This window comes from Littorina saxatilis, linkage group LG8 (assembly GCF_037325665.1).
Source record: "Littorina saxatilis isolate snail1 linkage group LG8, US_GU_Lsax_2.0, whole genome shotgun sequence".
In the NCBI taxonomy this organism is placed as follows: domain Eukaryota; kingdom Metazoa; phylum Mollusca; class Gastropoda; order Littorinimorpha; family Littorinidae; genus Littorina; species Littorina saxatilis.
In genome coordinates this window covers 11372301-11394887 of record NC_090252.1, presented here as the reverse complement: position 1 = coordinate 11394887, position 22587 = coordinate 11372301, and the positions used below count along the sequence as shown (strand labels likewise).

The 22587-nt window shown below is 43.0% G+C and overlaps 1 protein-coding gene across 1 annotated transcript in view; it reads left to right on the top strand.

Moving 5' to 3' along the window:
- The window catches only part of LOC138972777 (neurogenic locus notch homolog protein 1-like), a 107383-nt gene that overhangs the window by 62628 nt on the left and 22168 nt on the right, over positions 1-22587 (top strand). The window contains exons 3-4 of the mRNA XM_070345450.1: positions 7358-7666; positions 16792-16908. Of these exons, the coding sequence (XP_070201551.1) occupies positions 7358-7666; positions 16792-16908 (426 nt within the window). The remainder of the gene's footprint in view (positions 1-7357; positions 7667-16791; positions 16909-22587) is intronic.

Below are 22587 nucleotides of genomic sequence, written 5' to 3'. Positions count from 1 at the left end.
CAATTGTCCAAATCCACTTCACTCACTCTACCTTTAAAGTCCCTTTAGTGCGCTGTCACAGATTAAAATGTCCCTTTACGTTTTGACAGCGCACTGCCTCTGTGCGATTGCGGAAGCAATCCGATCACCAGGGATGGCAATGTAAGCTAGGCAAGCGTATGAGCGCCAGTCTCCAATCTGGCGAATTGTCTCTATCGGAAGACCGACTTGATAAGCCCAGGAAGCACCCCCTCTGCGGAAACTGTGCCCGGCGTACTGCTTGGGATCAACACCTGCCTGCTGCAGGCACTGCTTAACTTTTGACACGAAGGACGAGGGGGTCAGGGGGGGAGAAGGGGGGGTTGCCGGACGAGGCCACGAAGGCGGGGCCGTCGGGCGGGGCGTGGGGGGGGGGGGGGGGGCCTGAAAGCTTGGAAAATCGCAGCGACCGGGCAGAGCAGAGCAGAGGGCATCCTCCTGAAAGTCAGAGTCAAAGTGCGATTTTTGAACTGAATAACCTTGGACCAACTAATGGTGATGCGCACAGCGTCTGGGTAGAACACACAGTCTTGTCTTCTCAAGTGTTTGGTAATCCATACAGACAGTCCCTAGACATCAATTAATAATCTACAAATAAAATAAAACAAGGTAAAACATGACTGTCAAAAAGGGGGGTGACTAGCAGTTTCAGTTACCAGACACGAGCAATTTACGTAAGCGTTCGTGACCTCCCGACTCGTGAAGGCGGGAGACTGCGTCTGCAACGACGTTCCTGGCGCCGAGGTAGTATACCGCCTTCAGCCGGAAGTTGTAAGTGGCCGACGCCCAGAAGATCCTGCGCAAGGACTGCATGACGAAGCTGTCTCTGCACGAGCCCTTGTTGATGATGGCCACCGCCGCCTGGTTGTCGGAGTGGACGAACACCTTCTTGCCCGCCCACAGGTGAGACCAGCGAGTGACCGCCGGTTCGAGGGCGAGCACCTCCTTGTAGTTGATGTGCAAAGAGGCGGCGCGAGGCCAGTGGGTCTGCCAGTGCGTGTAGACCCAATCGCCCTGGTTGAACGCCCCCGCCGCCTCCGTGCAAGCGTCGATGCTGATGGGCGTGGCTGGTCGGCAGTCGACTAGTGGCATGGTACCGTTGAAGGTTCGCAAGAACCTAAGCCACCAGTCGATGTCGAGGCGCATCTCTTTGGTGACTCTGGAGCGATGCCACGGGCAGCGCAGCGTAGCGATGCGATCGAGGAGCCGCCGAAGGTGAAAGCGGCCCCCGTAGATGCACTGAGAAGCCCAGTTTAGCTTCCCAGCTAGGCTCTGGAGCTGGCGTTTGGAGACCTTGGTGCTGGAGAAGACGCCCTGCAGATCTTGAGTGAGGTCCTTCACCTTGGCGTCGGGCAGCTCCATGGTCATAGCGACGGTGTCCAGCGTGATGCCCAGGAAGGTTAGACGCTGGGTAGGGCCCTCCACCTTGGAGTAGTTGATGGCGAAGCCAAGCTGCCTCACTAAACGCATGAGGGCGTTCAGCGCGGCTTGACATAGCTCGGAGGTCTCAGCAGTCAGCAGGAAATCGTCCATGTAGGCGACCACACCCTTGTGGCCTTGAGCATGCATCATGTGGCGGATGGCTTGCGAAAGTTCGTGGAATACCTCGGGGGATCGCCGCGCGCCGAAGGGCAGACGAGTGTCTACCATAAAAGTCTCTGTTGGCGATCCCTCGAAGTTCCAGGCTACGCCTGTAGCCGGATAGTTGGAGGGGTGAATGCGCACTGACCTGTATGCGCTGGCCAGGTCGAGTTTAGCGAGATAGCAGCCTGGTGTGATGAGATCTACGGCATCTTGAAGCTTCTGGAACTGAAACGGCGAGCTGTGTGCGAAGTCATTTAAGGCGCTGCCGACGGGGCGACTGCAGTCGTGGATGATGCGCACTTTATCACCGTCTTTCTTGGGGATAGCGCCGAGAGCCGACACGATGTTGGGTTTGCTGTCACACTGCTTATAATGTCCGTGCTCAAGCTCCACCTTAATCTGCTTCTCCACCTTATGACGGGTGGCGCCCTCTGTCGCTGACTTGTAGTTTTTCTGGTACACGCTGTCGGTGATGTCGTCAACGTCGACGATGCTGAAGCGTTCTTTGACGCCTTCCAGGATGTAGTCTCTTTTGGGGTAGTCCGCGGGCAGCAGACGGTGCCAGGCTTCGTACACGAGGCCCGCTTCACGCACTGGCTGGCTCAGTGGCGCGGGGGAGCGTTTTTTTCAGACCCGAATTGCCCGCCGGAAGCTGTAGCCGTGGACCGCATCGTTGGGGGGTTGGTTTGGGGTGACTGGTCGCTGGGTGCGTTGGAGAGTTGGTTGTGGCGATATTTGCAGGCCTTGCCAAAGGAACACGAACCGCGTGCCTTAAACTGTTTGCACTCGGGTACGGCCTGCCGCTGCGAAACTGTTGGGGTGCTGCGTTGTGCTCTGGGCTCCATCTTCGCCTCCATGTAGGGCGGGTACGTGCCCCACGGGAAGCTGTGCTCCGCCTGCAGCTCACGATACTGGTAGTCGAAGTCAAGGACCGACTCCCAGCTGTAACGTTCGGCATACTCCATGACGTTGACGGTGTGGGCCAGGTAGAATTCGACGTCTTGGCGCGGCAAGGCCCCCGTCTGCAAAAGGTTGTTCATTAGTCTACAGTTCGCTGCCACCCACTCCTCCATACGAATGCCGGAGTAGGGGTGCTGATCGTCCGTGCGGACAACCAGTCGCTGCTCTGTGTCAACTATCAGTTCTTTCTTCTGCGATTGTCTTCTCTTCTTTGTTTTCTCAGTGAGAAAGTCAGTGATGTGAGCAGTTTTCTTCTTATGCGCTTTGATTGTGAGTGTCAGACGGGGGTCGAAACAGGCAAAACGATCGGCGTGCGGGGTGGACACTGTTTGTGGTTGATTTTGCTGTGGGTCGCGTAAAAAAAGTTCGTCAAAACGCTTACCGGCGTCCGTCAGTGCCGTTCCGTTTCTGATGTCTGCCATCATAATCTGGGGGATGGAGCTGGATGCACCCCCCTCGCCGGCTGTAAGAACTTGCTGAAGGTCATCGATGCCGGCTTGACGCGTGTCTTTTTGAAAAGTTCCAATCGCCGTGCGGAGAGCCTTGCGTTGACCAAGCGTGACACCCAGCGTGGCCATGTCTTCTTCTGTCAGCGTAGAGAGGAGATGTTCAGACACAATGTCTTCCTTTTGCAACGCCTGCAAAGTCTTTTTTGTTAGACTGTTCGAATTACACCACTCTTCGAAGTTGAATTCCTCTCCCATCTTGGCAAAAAGCTTGTTTCTTGACAGCAGCGGAAAAATGTTTGTGTGCGCACTCGCGTGAGTTTGGCAGCGAACTGACGCAGTGGACCCAGGCCTGTGTTCACAGCGACACGCGCACGTGAACTTGCTGATTCACTCAGCGTAGCGACAGCCGTGGGAGCTAAAGGCCCAAATACAGGCGACGTTAATCCCTAGTAGTTTAAAATACATTTCTGGGAAATTCCTATTTTTGACCTTTCTGTGACCGTGATTGCCGAAATTTCCATTTCTGTGATCGTGATGGGACTTTGCCCGTGATCCGCGATGACAAAAAAATCAAGTCTCGTGATCGTGATCGTCATTTGTTTTCGTGATCGTGATGGGCATTATTGCAAAGCATTTTATTTTCAACGTACATTTTTCACAGCTGTATCACTCCATGATCCTCTATTCGTCAAGGAGCCAATCCCGATTGAAGGGAAACAACAACACATTCAGAAATATGATTTTGACAGCGATTGCTTCCCTTTAAGAGAACCAATCACAAAAAAAGAGATCCAATCAGAAGGCGAATTGCAAAAGTCTGCCAAACTTCATCCAATGGAAGGGCTTCGTGCTAAAGTTTTGAGTGCATTCAGTCAAATTCGAATTCGAAGATCAAAAATGGCGTGCAGCGGTACTGTCATCGAACTTGGTGGGGGTTGGAAAGGGGCGAAGCCCCCTTGAAGCTGAACGTTTTTGGTAATCTTGAACTTTAGCGTGTTAAATTCATAGCTCAGTATCCAGTGACATTCTTGACTTATTTTTGATACAAGTCCATGTAAGCAAGCCAAAGAACATTTGTCGCGAAATTAATTGACGGATTGAGCTCCAAACTTAAGCATAATTAATTACATTGGTTGTTCAATCAACGAAAATGCACCGAAAATGGCGTACGTTGTCAACCATGGGACATCATTTACACGAAAGAGTTGTCTCCCTTTGCCCGCTCATACGGATAATTCCTTCTTTGACCCATGTAAACGAAATGCATTCGTACAGTTCATCGGAGTTCATTCCGTAACTTCAAAGGGATCTAAAATGACTTGTTATGATTACAAGTGCAGGTTCTACAAATTTGGAGACTTAAATGCCTCTGAATTATGAGCTATGAATTTAACACGCTAAAATTCAAGATTACCACGTTTTTTGATGTTTCTGGAGGGAAAGGAAGCCTCTCCTTGAACTTGACGAAAAAGGTGAATTCGACAGCAAGCTGTATAAGCAATGAAGAAGAATTGAGATTGTAAAAAAATCGTTGAAGAAAAATGTCTTTCGAAAGGGGGTGAGAGGTGCGATTTCTCCTCGGATTTCATGATGATCCAGATGCAACCCTCCCCCCCTCCCTCCCCCACATAAAAAAGCGTTTGGCAGGTACATGCTTAAGCCAGGGGGGGTGGTGTGTTGCACAACCCCTGTACCCCCCCACCCCCCTAGTCCGGCCCTGTCTATGTTGCTCTATGACTGTTCTGAATGTAGGCAAAGATCTTGAAATTTTTTCAAGATCTTTGAGTTTGATTGAGATCATTGACATTTGCATTGTCGACATTGCCACGTCCGGCTGTCACTCGCTCAGTGTGACCTCGACTGGCTCGAGTCTGATCGAGTCTGCGTGTAGCCAAAACCGAAACTAGAAATGTGTTTTTCATCCCAGCAACGTGGACACGCTTGGCATAGATTCTAATTGTCGCTCCTTTGCATTAAGCTTGGATTTATTTTAGCGCCTGTAAACTTTTCAACAATGGGTTAAATTCAGGAACTATGGCGGGGAGACGTGCCAGTTTGGGTCACTTGATCCTCATGTCAAAGTCGATCAAAGTCATGTTCGTTGGGGATTTTGTTATTATAGACTCTACCATCACACATACATGTACTTTAATTTCAATCCACCCAATAGCTTTTGAGAAAATGGGTTTAAAAGATTTAGCTCTGGAAATGTGAAATTGTGCAAGTATATATTCATGTGTGTGAGTGAGGGTGTGGGAGTTGAATGGCGTATGAGTGCAGGGGCAGATTAGGGGGGGGGTGTGGTTACAGGGGTTCCGGAACCCCGCCCCCCCCCCCACCCGGCTGTCAAAAAAATTAAAAAAATTAATACTAATTTTAAATGAAATAATGAGTGGCTGCTGACACCAGTTGATCATGGTTAAAATCAAGGATAAGCCATAAATTGTTCATAAAATAGCTAAAACTCTTCAGCTTCTGGGGGGCTAAGCCCCCCAGACCCCCCAACGGGGCCTTGCCCATGTACCCCACAAGGGGTCTACCCCTGGACCCCAGGTTGTAACTCCCCCCCCCCCCCCTCTGGCTTAACTGCTCCGCCCCTGGCGAGTGTATATCAGTTCAGTCCTGTGAGTGTCTGTGTGAGAGAGAGAGAGCGAGAGAAAAAAACAATGAAAACAACATTCTTGTTACTGATTACAAATCACGATATGTATTTCTATGTGTGTGTGTGTGAAAGAGAATTCAAAAAAATAAAATTAAAAAGTGCAACAGTTGTCAATTTGTGTTGAATAAACAATAGATCCAGAGGAGCGAATTACTGTGCGGTTGTGTTTACTTTGACACGTGCTTTCTGTACCTGCAACTTTTACCGTGACCGTGATTTGCCACTGGTGTTCGTGATCGTGAAAACAAAAATCAAGGTAACTGTGATCGTGAAAGCTAAAATTTCCCTTCCCGTGATCGTGATGATACCCCCCCTTTGGGGCCCTCGTAGGTGGGGACTTTCAAGTCATGACTTCGCTGAAATCGGCGTGTACTTTACACGGCACTCATGCATAACTCCCCAGAGCGTGTTTTTAATCCAAACATATCATATCTATATGTTTTTGGAATCAGGAACCGACAAGGAATAAGATGAAAGTGTTTTTAAATTGATTTCGAAAATTTAATTTTGATAATAATTTTTATATTTTTAATTTTCAGAGCTTGTTTTTAATCCAAATATAACATACTTATGTGTTTTTGGAATCAGAAAATGATGGAGAATAAGATGAACGTAAATTTGGATCGTTTTATATATTTTTTTATTTTTACAATTTTCAGAATTTTAATGACGAAAGTCATTAATTAATTTTTAAGTCACCAAGCTAAAATGCAATACCGAAGTCCGGGCTTCGTCGAAGATTACTTGACCAAAATTTCAAGCAATTTGGTTTAAAAATGAGGGCGTGACAGTGCCGCCTCAACTTTCACGAAAAGCCGGATATGACGTCATCAAAGACATGTATCAAAAAAATGAAAAACACGTCTGGGGATATTATACCCAGGAACTCTCATGTCAAATTTCAAAAAGATCGGTCCAGTAGTTTAGTCTGAATCGCTCTACACACACACGCACAGACAGACAGACAGACAGACACACACACACACACACACATACACCACGACCCTCGTCTCGATTCCCCCCTCTACGTTAAAACATTTAGTCAAAACTTGACTAAATGTAAAAACCAGAAAGTAACAGAAAGGAAGCTTAAGAGGGCTGCCGTACAATAGGTTCCCCTTTCACTTAATTCGTTGTCTGAAATAAAAGCTAGGTTGTCGGTTATAAAATCTGTTCAAATATCCCAGAACTCTTCTTCATCGTCATTATGGTTACTGTCGTCGTCGTAGTCTTCTTCTACAACAAAAACAACGCTCCTCTCAAGTACTGCTATCATTATCACGGTTAAAAGTTGCTACGTACGGGAATGAATGCTTTAGTTGGAGTAAGAAGGTTTTTGCAATAGTTCCAAGTGGCATAGTTTAATGAGATACGATACCGATACACGCACAGCCTAGCGGTGACAGTGCAAGATTAAGAAACTATCCTCTGCTATTATGAAAAAAAGTCACCCAGCCAAACTCCATTCTGGAAACTCTAATTGTCATTTCTCCGAGACACACACATAAGAAGTGACTGAATTGTTTAGTGATGCCACTGTTTAAATTGTTGTGTCTCGTCGAATTTTATTTCGCTTTTGACGTCAGACATTTCACTTTGAAAGTGAGTGTCCGACAAAACGTCTGGGTTTGATTATTTAATGTCGTAACTCCTTAATTCAAATGAAGTCTTTCCTTGTTGACAGCCCCACCTAAAATCACAGACTGCAGCAAAAAGAAGTACATTGACGGAGTGGATGACGTCACAGTCACGTGCGAACCTTCAACCGCCTCCGCCACAATAGAGTGGGTTCTGTCTCCCACGGGAGGCACTGAGTCAACTCTTACAACCTGTACTGGAGGAGTGACCGGTTGCGCAAATAGCGGAAAAGCAAAGTTCACCAACGACGGAACAAGAAGCACCTTGACCTACAGTAAAGTAACTAAGGCGGAGGGCGGCACCATCAAGTGCAAGGAAGAAAGTCAGGCTGACGAATGCACTGTCGAAGTTATATGTGAGTTCAATACAATAATTATAGGCAATTATCGCATTTTTAATGAGCACATGACAAAAACATCTGTTGTCATTGGTCAGCTAGGAACAGTATATTATAAGATGTTTGATGGGTTGTTGACAGACCAGCTTTTTTGTCGGTCTGAGGGGGAGCATATCGTCTTTTGTTTCATATTTATTGACCAAGGCCGAAGGCCGCGGTCAATAAATATGAAACAAAACTCGATATGCCCCCCGAGAACCGACAAAAAAGCTGGTCTGTCAACAAACCACCAAACATCGTTTTTGTCATCATTTTGGTAGTGAGAAAATAAGTGCACAATCAACCCAGGGAGCCATGCTTTGAAACACGGGTTCCGTGCTGATAACCACACGAGTCCCGGTTTGATAACTCTGGCAATCAACGATAGCCGTGGAGCGAGGATTATCAGAATGAGCTGGCGTGTGAAAGCAACTTTCTGTGTTTTTGAGTTCATTAAATGTTGGGATGAATATGTCAGGTTTGAGGATGCACAGTTCTGTAGGTTCATCCTCTCGGCTTTCTGTTGTAATTATTAAGCTGAGTGATCGAATGTGGAAGCTACGTTTGGTCAAAGGTCACAGAAGATTTGCGTCGTGCAGCGAAGTAAAGAATCGCGATCTTGTTTCGGACTCAGTACCTCTTTGTTTTTCATTATACCTGTCATTCTGCTTGCTCGGCTTTGTTAGATGTTTGCATATCTTGTTGCTATTTTATTTGCTTTTATTATTGTTTCTTATTTGTGCTTCGTTTATCGATAGAACGTCTTGTGCATGGGTCAAAATGTGTGTGTCAGGGGTCGTTTTACTTGAACTTGACGTTCGTGTTTCTCCGAACGTCTGTGTATCGAAACACAGATACACGCACTCCATGACTCTGTAAGAAGACAAAACATATCGCTAGGTTTTTATTTGTTTTTGATGAATGTATGACTTTTCATGAAGTAGTTTTGTTTTTTGTTTACTTTTGCCAGTTTGCCAGTTCGTTTTTGGAACTTTGCAAAGCAGTGTCGTGTCGTCTGTTTAGGTCTGGGGAAACACCAATGAAAAGAGCCGAAGAATCCCGGAGCGTTTCTATTGGGTTTGCTTTTGATTATCCATGTATAACCTGCTTCCTGCAACTATGGTAACCGGGGATTTATTGCCTGGGGAACATGATATTTATTTCCCAGGTGCTTGTGAATGAAAACTCGTGAAAATGATGACAATATACGTTATTTGCGTTTTTGACCTAAATATGAAATTTTACACAGATCGAGACAGTCATTGTTCTCCGAGACCGCGATAGCGGTCGAGGTAAACAATGACTGTGGAGATCTGTGTAAAATGTCATGTTTTGGTCAAAAACGCAAATAACATTTATGTATCGATCGATATCCGTTCAGGTACTGACTTTGTTGTTGTTTTGACGATTAAGGGCAGGTGGGCCAGTGCAAAATTGACCAAATCGTTCAAAACACTGTTTTGGGTATTTTAGCAGATTATGTTTCCATAACATACCTATCATCCATGTGTGTCGGTGTTTTTGTCAAAAGTGTCCTATTTATCTGTCAATAAAGACAAAATGTGAACATGTGTGGCATTGATTGTCTTCTGTAGTCGATATTCCCCCGCCAAAAAATGTCTCATTTCAAAGGCTAGTTACGGCTTTGTCCTCAGCAAAACAGTGCATTCACGACATACGAAACTGCGCAGCAGCTCTTGACCTATAACATGACATCAGTGTTTTGATGAATGTTCCATTCACTCAGCCACTTGTCCGTTGCAAAGGCAGCAATCGTAATCGAACGGAAATGTCCTTATTTGGAAGGTACTCGACATCCATTGGTTCGTGTCATAAACCGAAATCGGGAACCAGTTTACTTTGTGAGTGCGCATGCTCAGCTTACGAATTTTGCATACGGAAACTACCGAAGAGACTCTCGGCCATGACGGGAACACCCGAAGTTCACTCGGTTTTACAACATCCTGGTTACACATCAAACGATCGGTGACAACCGAAAGCGAATTTTTCCTTGAGAAACAACCTTTGATACGATAACAATGGCTCGAAATAAGAAAGAGGACAATGTCTTTATTAGTTCGGTTAGCAACAACAAGTAGTTCCGCTGGTACTAGGCCAAAGTTTGGATTCTGTCGGTGTTTCCGATACAGAGGAAAGCTTTGATCTCCACGCAGATCCACAGGTCGCCATTTCCGAACACGCCATGCAGCACACTTTTTACGTCTCGGCACTGGCTTGCTTTGCGCTGAATTTGAGTCAGTTTCTGTGCAGTATCTCCTCGACAAGCAAGTTGAGCATTTGCTACGCAAAAAAACAAAAACAGGAGAAAGTATCCAACATCAGTCAGATTATCGGTAATGTTTGCTGGGCCTGCCATTTCCCGAACGAAACTGGATCAGCAACTGTTCGTATCAATCTGCGCTTTCGTAAATTCCCGATTCCGTCACTGTCTTGACGAACTGTGTCATTTTCTTCACCGCGATACACAGTTCATTGCGAAGAGCTTCCTCAGTAAATCGTTCAGATTCCACGTACGATTTGTTGTCAAAAAACAACTCAAACGAAAGTTTCAAACTCATCATCCTCCATCTTGCTTGTCGAAGCACCAAAGTATTGTATCGATGAAAAAACAAAAGCAGAAAACTTCGAGGAAACCAACAAATCGACGAGATAACGGAAGGAAATAAGTCTGGTTCTGGCTCAAGTAAGTTACCGTTAAAAATACCGTTATTCTCGCATGCAAATACAAACGAGAATCGGGTCATTGATACACGTTTAGCGCTGGGGCAGTATCCCCATGCTGGTTGACAGAAGGAAAGAAGGGATGGACGCATAAATTCTCTGCTGGCGTGCTAAAGGCTAAGTAGTTTGCAATTCAAATAAACTAAGCTGTTCATTCATAACACAGTTTTGTCCTTGTGTGTCTGTTTCAATAGTGTTTCTGTGGTGTTCAATCTTCAATGTCGTTTTTCTCAGTTCAGCCATTTTGCCTACGGTTACGTCTTGGGTTACGCGATTTCTCTGGCTGTAATTTAGCTAGAGCAATATTTTCTTTTGTAGTTTGTGCAGAATATAACATTCTGGGGGATTACGAAGGGATTTTGCTGAAATGTTATTATAGTCATATCCAGATTATTTCAAAAAATAATTTCGCAAGCGTTACCCTAAAGTTGGACAGTTGTAACAAAGAAGTGTTCCTAACTCCAAATATAAATATAATAAACAAGATCTGCTTCGTAATCCCCTAGAGCATACCCAGAAGGATAAAATAAAACAATAATTAGAAGTGTGACAATCACATCTGATGAAAATCCGTGTATCTCCTGTACTCCACTTTTGTCTGTATTTTGACTGTTTTTGTCGCGTAAAACAAAAACCAGCAACCGAAAATACAAAAAGTGACTATTCTTTGTCATCATTTGTTCATTTCTTTCATAAAATAACATTCAGACACAATAAAACATTGAAAATTAAAAAAAAGGTAGTGCACTGGCACACACACATGCAATCAAACACACACACCAAGAACACCTGTTTACACCAAACACATACACTTCAATGCGCCACAAAAATAGTGCAACTTCAAAAGTTTATTTAACTCCTTCAATTAACATAAGAATATTTGATTGTCGCCACATTTTGTTCAGACCATAATCAAAGGAACGGAAAATTCATGAACATCAAATAAAACATCAATTACATTGCTACTTCTCTTTGCACTGTCAGTGTCAGTAACTGTTGTACACACTTGTCGTCACCCTGTCTCGCGATCAAGATTGGACGAGTTCATTGAGCTAGCTTGTGGGGTTTAACAGCAGAGACAATCAACACGTTTGGTCTTATTTTGTTATTGTGATGTTGAAGTTGTTTATGGTACAGTTGTGGAAAGTAGGCAGAACTTGCATTCTTGTGGATGGTGGCATGTCAGGTTTATTTTCTGCACTGAAGAAGAAATTCATATCTTCAAATGACATGTCGAAACTACTTGCCCTGCGCATATCGACTCGGCCGGTGGCCGGCTGTGTGTGCGACAGAGCTGAGTGAACTTCGAGGGGGGTTTGAATTTGGCCGCGGCAAAACTTGGAGTTGTGTGTTGCCTGCAATATGCTGATGGAGGGTGTCTCCCATGTTCATCTTTTGTTCAGCTGAAGTGTGTTGGTATTCGATCGGAGTTAAAAGTTGTCTTTTGTTTTCAATTTCTTCCCGAGATAGATCTGCAAATCGCTTCATTTTTGACTCACATGCGAAGCAAAAGTGAGTCTATGTACTCACCCGAGTCGTCCGTCCGTCCGTCCGTCCGTCCGGCCGGCCGGCCGGAAAACTTTAACGTTGGATATTTCTTGGACTCTATTCAGTCTATCAGTACCAAATTTGGCAAGATGGTGTATGTTGACAAGGCCCCAAAAAACATACATAGCATCTTGACCTTGCTTCAAGGTCAAGGTCGCAGGGGCCATAAATGTTGTCTAAAAAACAGCTATTTTTCCCATTTTTCCCATTTTTCCCATTTTCTCTGAAGTTTTTGAGATTGAATACCTCACCTATATATGATATATAGGGCAAAGTAAGCCCCATCTTTTGATACCAGTTTGGTTTACCCTGCTTCAAGGTCAAGGTCACAGGAGCTCTTCAAAGTTGGATTGTATACATATTTTGAAGTGACCTTGACCCTGAACTATGGAAGATAACTGTTTCAAACTTAAAAATTATGTGGGGCACATGTTATGCTTTCATCATGAGACACATTTGGTCACATATGATCAAGGTCAAGGTCACTTTGACCCTTATGAAATGTGACCAAAATAAGGTAGTGAACCACTAAAAGTGACCATATCTCATGGTAGAAAGAGCCAATAAGCACCATTGTACTTCCTATGTCTTGAATTAACAGCTTTGTGTTGCATGACCTTGGATGACCTTGACCTTGGGTCAAGGTCACATGTATTTTGGTAGGAAAAATGTGTAAAGCAGTTCTTAGTGTATGTCATTGCTAGGTTTAGTTATTTGACCTTGACCCTGAAGGTCAAGGTCATGTAAAGGTCAAGCATGTGAGTCGTATGGGCTTTGCCCTTCTTGTTACAGTTTGGCAGACGTGTGTTGTGATCTGTGGGTTAATCCGCGTGTCACAAATATGAAGTAAGTAGTTCCTTTGAAGTTTCGGTTGACCTGAAACGCCCAAATATGAAGTTTTGTAGGCCTCTGACGTCACATGGCTCAAAGAAGGGAAATCCAATGTTCAATCGATGCATCAAGTGATATCGCGAAGGAAGTTTAAATGCACTGTTAAAGTTATATGTGAGTACAAAATAATATAGGCTAATAAGGATAAAGATTAGGATACGATTTCATATAGTCCTGTGAGGTTACTCTCATCGAAATTCGTGGTTAAAGGTTAGAGTGGAACTCCTCTTCTAAGACATTAAACAAGTCGCGTAAGGCGAAAATACAATATTTAGTCAAGTAGCTGTCGAACTCACAGAATGAAACTGAACGCAATGCCATTTTTCAGCAAGACCGCATACTCGTAGCATCGTCAGTCCACCGCTCATGGCAAAGGCAGTGAAATTGACAAGAAGAGCGGGGTAGTAGTTGCGCTAAGAAGGATAGCACGCTTTTCTGTACCTCTCTTTGTTTTAACTTTCTGAGCGTGTTTTTAATCCAAACATATCATATCTATATGTTTTTGGAATCAGGAACCGACAAGGAATAAGATGAAAGTGTTTTTAAATCGATTTGGACAATTTAATTTTGATAATAATTTGTATATATTTAATTTTTAGAGCTTGTTTTTAATCCGAATATAACATATTTATATGTTTTTGGAATCAGCAAATGATGGAGAATAAGATAAACGTAAATTTGGATCGTTTTATAAATTTTTATTTTTTTTTACAGTTTTCCGATTTTTAATGACCAAAGTCATTAATTATTTTTTAAGCCACCAAGCTGAAATGCAATACCGAAGTCCGGGCTTCGTCGAAGATTACTTGACCAAAATTTCAACCAATTTGGTTGAAAAATGAGGGCGTGACAGTGCCGCCTCAACTTTCACGAAAAGCCGGATATGACGTCATCAAAGACATTTATCCAAAAAATGAAAAAAACGTTCGGGGATTTCATACCCAGGAACTCTCATGTCAAATTTCATAAAGATCGGTCCAGTAGTTTAGTCTGAATCGCTCTACACACACACACAGACACACAGACACACGCACATACACCACGACCCTCGTTTCGATTCCCCCTCGATGTTAAAATATTTAGTCAAAACTTGACTAAATATAAAAACGAGATATAATCCGGTCTGAAAAAAAGAGAGAGTCTGAACACTGGGGTGAATTACTTTACATAAGGTTATGAATTGAAAGTAGGAAACAGCATTGTCTTAAGGGGTTACATGTGTGTTCAAATCGCTCGACAGAAACATTACACATTTTGTGCACAGGTACCTCTAAGCAATATGGACACATCTGTGCAAAGAAAAAAGGTGGCAGCCTTATTAACCTTTTTTTTTGAATTTTTTTACTGTGGGTTGTCAAGTACGATTTTGCGAAAAAACACTGCGATTCTTAACATGATCCCAACTGACATATTTAGCTCTACAAATGATAAATGAAACATTAGTTTGTGTAGATAAATGAATGGAGAGTATAACTTTATCATAAAACGGGTACTTATCAACGTGCATTTTCAGAAAAATGATCGAGGTTTTACGAGGGCGTACACATGCAATTATCACTCCTTTAGTAGTAAAAACGTATTTAAAAAATATTCGCTCGACAGAACATAACTAAACTTGAACACAGCTAAGTTCACTGTATACATATGAGTTGTTCTTCAGTACTGGTGACAGAAAGGGGGAAAAATGGTCAAAATTCAAATCTCTAATAAGAACAAATCACTGGTTCACATGGTTCGTACATAATCTAACTTTTAAAGCTAGTTTTTGTGTGTCTGTGTGTATGTTTGTATGATGACGATAGGACCCGAAACGGCTGCACGGACTGAGACAGGAATTGCAGAGAATGTTCTTTGCCACTCGAGTCGTGTCATAGGGTACTTTTGGAATAGTAAATTTGAAAGGATTCTTTAAAAAACGGCGGAAAACATTATATCCCCTGTGAGCTATCAAGGATCCTCCCCGTCTGGGCTGTCGAAACACAGTCTTGTTAAAAGACGTTTTCAAAAGATACACTCGAAGCACTTGTGGCGAAGTTATGTTGCCAAATCATCAAAGATCAACATTTCACTACACGGATCGATGCACACAGTCGAAATAGATGTGACTTTTACACGACCGAAGACTACTTACTAGCAGACGACAAGATCTAAATATCTAGATCAGTGTAAGAGCAATCCGTTGAAGAACAGTTACTCCACTTATTCGTCTTCAGTTAAGCTTATTTCCCCTGCCATAAGTTTCCTTGCAGATCTGCAGTCGCGTAGTGAAATGAACTAGTGTCATCGGAAGATTCTTCTCAGTCAATGATCAAAGCACAGTAAGTTCTATGCTGACAAAAGTCACTTTAGGAAAACACGACCATAGACTTCATTTATGAGCCGAAAGGTAACAATATCGACAAGAATGTACGCATTTGAAATTAAATAAAACATTCATAGACAGTTTCCAACTCACCAGATCTGCCAAAGAGCCGTCATTCGTGAAAAAAACGATGATTTTACAGACAGGTATCGGAAACAATCTCTTGGTCACCTGCGTTATTCCTTCCGAGGCGACGGGACGGCGCCACATTTGTTTGTTTATGGCTGTTTATTGCGAAACAACACAGTTGAAATTTGTGTGTAAAATACCACAAATGTGTGGTGAATCAGTTCGTCATCTGCGTTTCGATGGTAATTCAGTCAGATTGGGCGTGTACCACTGGGACGTGTAAACCAGGGTGTTACGGAGGGTATTTACGTGAAAGTGTCTGTGTGTAATAATTATTCTATCAGAAAATGCATGTTCCTCTGTTTACTAACTCACTTCATCTCACACACACACACACAGCACTCAAACTAGGCACAAAGACTTCAACACGATTACTGCCCTTTGCCCTCGTACCTATATTTAAACACCACAACAAAACACGAATAATTATTACACACAGACACTTTCACGTAAATACCCTCCGTAACACCCTGGTTTACACGTCCCAGTCTGTCACCGCCGATTGATTGCATTTTGAAGGAATATGACTGGATTACGGAAAAATACACACATGTTAAGTTCTTGGATACCTTCATCGCCAATGTGGACTTACTGCAGAGCCAGGCAAAAGAGTAGACTTGCTCGCAAAACACGTGAAACAGCCGATGTTTGATAGCGAAGCCCAACCATGCCAGGTAAAGGACGCTTCTCGGTCTCGCTGCGCATGTCACCAGTGACAGTGTTGTTGCTTTGAGTTTGACTAACAAACTCGAAACTGTCATTTAAAACATGAGCCAAATGTGTATTGATTGTGTGATTAGTCTATGTGACAGGGCTTCTATTATCTGTGCTCCCTAGCTTCTGTCAGTTCCCACACCGACACTGCCAGAGAAACTGAAGACGCACACCAAAACACACTACCGACAGATTCTCAAAAGTCGTCTGCTAACGATGCAAGGGAGGGTACTCGTGTTTTTGTTTTGGTTCGCTAGCATCTGGTTATCTTGTAAGTTGAATGTTCGTTTTTTTCGACCTGCATTGCTTTCATAATGAAAGAAACGTTTGCTTATTGCATCTCATACATCAGATCAGTTCTGGGATTCATTTTTGCGTGCAACTGATATGGTTTTCTGAGCCGTGCAATACGATTTTGGAACTTCATACAAATGTGTCACATTGTTCGGTGCGAGGTCAAAGGTCGGGAGGAAAGTAGTTCTTTGCCCAAATCTGAATCTGCACTATCATATATTTTTTGGAGTCCATGATGTATTTATTGAGCTATAAAAATACAACATATATACCCATACTGAAGTAACAGAGACAAAGAAGGGAGGTCATGGGATATATATATATATATGTGTGGGTGTACGTGTGTGTATGTGTGTATTGTGTACCAGTATCAGACCGCAAAAATGTCATTCTTCCAAAGTCTGTTGCCTGTATGTCTGTCAAGCCGACGCTTGCAGCTCTGGCCCATGCCAAAACGGGGCGACCTGCCTGTTCAACGCAACCACGGAGTCCTTTGAGTGCATCTGTCCGTTTGGATTTGCCGGGGACACTTGTGAAATAGGTTTGTTCTTTGTCAAGTCTTTCTCGTGTTAACGATTCGGCCTACCATCTAATATCCCCGTATGTTGTGTGATGAATTGTCACTGTTTGTTTTTAGTGTGTGTGTGTGTGTGTGTGTTTGTGGGTGTGTGTGTGTTTGTGGGTGTGTGTGTGTGTTTGTGTGTGTGGGTGTGAATGTGTGTGTGTGTGTGTTAGTGTGTGTGTGTGTGTTAGTGTGTGTTTGTGCGTTAGTGTGTATATATGTATCTGCTGACTTTCAATTGTTTCTTTCACAATTTCTGATGTTTTATATATATATATATATATATATATATATACGTGTACGTTCTCCTGTCCACTCATGTGGGGGTTGGCATTGTCCGGATATTGATATAACGCAAAGAGAGAAACTGTATGTCCTAAAAGAAATATGATTTATTCAATGACTTACTGAAAAGAACTGCAGTCTTTGCTTCATACCTATATTTTGTTTCTAAATTAAAAGTACAAGATTCTTTAGCATGATATAACAATTGTTTTAGGGATAAGAAACCTACTTAACATGTATATATGATAAACACATAACCTTGCTTAAACGTCTCTTTGTGTGTACTTTGCTTGTTGTTGTCTGTCGGAAACTATAATCGTTCCTTGTTAAATCGGCGCAATCGAAGTCACTACTGCCCCAATTAGCAAAACGTATTCATTTAAATGCTGTAAAGAAAACGAGAAGTAAATCCTAGAAGGAATTTTTCAAAATTCTCAAAACGTGTAGTGTCCGTCATGAACAAGCATACTCCTTGATTACAAATATTAGTGGGGTTTATTTTTACAGTTCACTGAAACATTATGTGAGCAATATGTGTGAGAAGTCATTATTTGTGTCTTTTAATTTACTCACAAAAGCAAAGTAAAAATGTGACATTGAGAAACTAATGCCAGGGACAGCATCGATTATCTAAATGCAGTCAAATTTCATTAAGCGATTTAAAAAAAAAACTAAAACAAGGAAAGTAAAGAACAGAACTGTGCGTTTTTCCACAGTTCTACTTAAACAGTAAAGTGAATATTGCAGTAAATATTAAGAGAGAATGTACTTCGAAAGATAACTTATATTATTATCTGTAATTGTAATCAGCACGTGTAGAAAAAAACCGCAACAAATCAATCTGTCATAATCCTGAACATAAGAGGTTAACTGCAAAAGGGGATAATTATTCGACCCATTGCAGGACAACATTCGAGCTTAATGTATGATTATTTACGCCAACGTTTGAAAAGCTAAGCATTCGCTCAGCACTGAGGATCCCTGTGTGACAAATGGATTTGTACATAGTTCAGTCTAAAAATTGTTTAACAAATATGTACAGATTAGCTTGCCATACGTTTGGTTCGCATGGCTTGACTGCGTGACTGTAGTGTCACCTGTTGAAATGGGGTGATCTGATTTTGCAAACTATATTTTCATTAGCTACTGGGTTTTAGTATTGACCAATGAGAGAGGAGATTGCTAACAGGGAGGTAGCCATGTTGGATTGTGTTAAGCAGAACATTACTGACAGTTGGGGAAGACAGACGTCTCTGCTCATGTCTCCACGTTTGGTCGGAATGTTGCTCGAAGGACATTGAGGTCGAATGTTATACGACTCATGCTTTGGATGAATCATGTGTGATTCAATGCTGTGAATATACAGGTATTTATTGAATTGTATTCTGCTCAGTAATCTTGACTTGTGAAATAACTGTGAACGTAATGTTGTGAATTGGGTTGGAGAAGCGTTAGCTGTTGTCAGCCATTTTGGAAAGGAATGTTTGTATGTTCTTTTATAATGGAGTTAATTTGTAAATGAGCTGTTATAATACTGTAACAGCATAAGCTAGTTGACGGATGAATGAATAGTATTGAGCGAGAGTGGAATTGTTATTTTGTGGAGAAGTTTATCTAAGAATTGAGTGGTTGAGACTTACGGTAGCATAAACTTTTTACACAGCACCCCGGTGGGAGAGAGGATGCCCTCGGCTAAGGGGAAGATGGACTAAGCTGGCATCCCCTCCTTGTCGCCACGGATCGTTTGATTGTGGGCGCAAGGTTGTAACGCAGCGCAGGAATTCTGGGACCCGGTGGAACGTACCCCACCCCATATCACCCTGAGCATTATTCTGTCATTGGCGTGATATTGGATCCAGCAGATGAACCCGCTGAAATGTGAGTAGTCACTGTAGTGTGAATTACCACTGGAGAATACGTAACATGTGACATGTGCGTAACGAGATAATGTGATTAACAGGAAACATGATTAACAGAAGGATTGTGTGAAACAAGTGACGACGTCATCGAGAAACGGTTATTCTTCCACGTGCTACTCAAGCTATTATTATTATTATTATTAATATTATTACAGTGAATGCAAGAGAATTGTATGAGAATTGTTGATTGTATGAAGGATAACATATTCGTATTTTGTTGTGGTGTTTAAATATAGGTACGAGGGCAAAGGGCAGTAATCGTGTTGAAGTCTTTGTGCCTAGTTTGAGTGCTGTGTGTGTGTGTGTGTGAGATGAAGTGAGTTAGTAAACAGAGGAACATGCATTTTCTGATAGAATAATTATTACACACAGACACTTTCACGTAAATACCCTCCGTAACACCCTGGTTTACACGTCCCAGTGGTACACGCCCAATGAAGTATTTTGCGGTCCTGGGTGATTGACTAGCTATTCCCTGTTAACTATAACTCAAAAAGAAATAAAGCCACTTCAACAGGTAAACACAAGCATAACGGAGGCAATGTTGTAAGCGTCAAAATGGTGGTTTGGTCAAAAATCTCCTCTTCATATCTATGCAAACCAATATCAACAAATTCGCATTAAATCAGGTAGATGCTTGTTAACCATACTCACCGTAACACATATTTGGTTTAGTACAAGTCTCACAAAAAAGCTTGGCATCATTTGCATTTGCCAAAATCAGAGCACGGGACAATACTTGTTCCTGTCAGACAATTTATGTGTGTCTAACATTTTGTCTGATATACACAAACAAAACCTCTACATGCCACTGAAAGCATCACTATTAGTTACATGTAGTGTTATAAAACACACACACACACACACACACACCAACACATACACCAACACATACACGCTGACACATACACGCTGACACACACACACATACACACACACACACACACACACACATAAACACACACACACACGCACGCGCAAACACACACACACGCTCGCGCGTGCACGCACATGCATACACACAACCATTTCAGGATCATGTTTTAAGAAGAAAAAAAGCTTAACTAACACGGATTTATGAAAAGTAATAACAAGTTCATTCGCGTATTACATTCTTACTCTTGGATTCCCATGAAATTCGGGATGAAAACTGTGAAAATACATGCTTTAAATGATGCGTTGATGCTGGAAGAGACATGAATAAGAATAAGAATAAGAATACTTTATTATATCATAGAGAAATTCAGGCGTGGTACATAACAATAATACAAACAAGACATTGATTTTACATAAGACATATAGCACTATATAACAGGGCGGGTTATCAAAACACCTCCCACATACCTCTCTGGACATTCCTTGCATTGTGCTTACGCATTCAGACATGAACACATCCATGTCTCAATTACACATCGCACACATGGACATTCTTATACGCTCAACTTACCCATTCACACATGGACATTCGACTACGCTCCACTTACACATTCGTATACACTCCACTTACACATCAACATCAACATGTTACTTTGGCTACGCAGAGCTGGACTACTTGGGACACCACGTAGGGCAAGGCATGACCAAACCAGATGACGAGAAAACCGAGAAAATCAGGAGCGCAAAAAGACCCGAAACCAAAAAGGAAGTCAGGGCTTTCTTAGGGTTAGCAGGATTCTATAGAAAGTATGTCAGTGACTATGCCAATCTCAGTGCACCGCTGACGGATTTGACAAATCTAGTTATTCAGTCTGCTTAAATAGTCGACCCCAACGTCATAAACCCCTCGGATGATTTTGACAGTGAAGGAGTACTGTTGTAACTGGAGTGCCCATCTCATGAGACGTCCATTCTCTGTCTTGGTCTTCTGCAGGTATGTGAGTGGTTGGTGGTCGGTCTCCAGAGTGAAATGTACCGAGTACAAGTATTGTTCGAATTTCTTGATTGACCATACTACTCCCAAACACTCCTTCTCAATGACCGAGTAGTTACGTTCTGCCTTGTTCAACTTCCTGCTCGCGTACGCCACTGGTTGAAGTCCATGACCTTGGTCCTGTAGAAGTACCGCGCCTACGGCGATATCCGACGCGTCACTCCTCACTGTGTACGGTTTGTCGATATCTGGCAGCAGCAACACTGGCTTGCATACTAGACTTTGTTTGAGTTTCGTGAATGCTTCCTCGCACTCTTCGTTCCACACTACCCTTTCAGGTAGACCTTTCTTTGTCAAATCCGTCAGCGGTGCACTGAGATTGTCATAGTCACTGACATACTTTCTATGGAATCCTGCTAACCCTAAGAAAGCCCTGACTTCCCTTTTGGTTTCAGTTTTTTTTTTTGCGCTCTTGATTTTCTCGGTTTTCTCGTCATCTGGTTTAGTCATGCCTTGCCCTACGTGGTGTCCCAAGTAGTCCAGCTCTGCGTAGCCAAAGTAACATTTTGATGGCTTTGCAGGCATGCATACCTCTTCCAGTCTAGACAGAACTGCTTCTACCGCCTCTACGTGCTGCTCCCACGTTTCTGTCGCGATAATGATGTCGTCTATGAAATGCTCGACATCATCACGCCCTAACGGTTCTAAGAGCTTTCGCATAATGCGAGTAAAGATCATGCTAGCTGCCTTCACTCCAAACGGTAAGTAGGCGAACTGGAACTGCGCAAGTGGTGTGCTAAAAGCAGTTTTTTCTTTGTCTTCTTCCTTGATGGGAATTTGCCAATTCCCCTTTTGTCACGTTTCACTATATCACTTAAGGTGATTATGAAACGGTTAGTTACTACTAACTAACTAACCACACCACGATCCACTCTCGCAGTCATACAATTTAATAGAGACAACAAAAGTATAAGTTTCAGACGCCTGTTTATGTAAAAACTCGCCACCTCCCTCGAGACTTCACTCATAATATGACTTACGTTCACAAAACGTAAAAAAAACCGTGGTCACTGACAAAATGCCAGTTAGAATATAGAACATTATAGTAACACGCTGATCCCGTGTAAAGATAAGAAAATAAGACTGTTCTGCCCAAAAGCGCTAGTTCATGCAGGTGTCACACACCCCACGTCGTCACTACTCGAATATAATCACAGATAGAATAAATGACAACGGTGGTCAACGGGGTGCATAAGACATGGTGCACTTAGCTTTCTTTTTGCCACTGGGTGGACGGCCTGTAGTTAGTTCACAGTCTCGACCGCTGCTCCGTAGAATGTAGTGCCGGCTGGCGTTGTTACGAAGCAGGTAAAGTCGAGACCTCAGGCGCCGCACCCAGTCGCTGGTTAACTGGTTAGCCGGTTTGCTGGTTAGCCGGTTTGCTGGTTAGATCAGGTCCCCGTTTCAGCGTCTGCAGCTAGCAGTGTCCCGCGAAAAGGCAGCCGAACAGAAGTCACGAAGGCTGCAAACAGAAAGCATCGGTGCACTAAACATGTCAGCTACCCCTCACCCTCCACCTTTAAA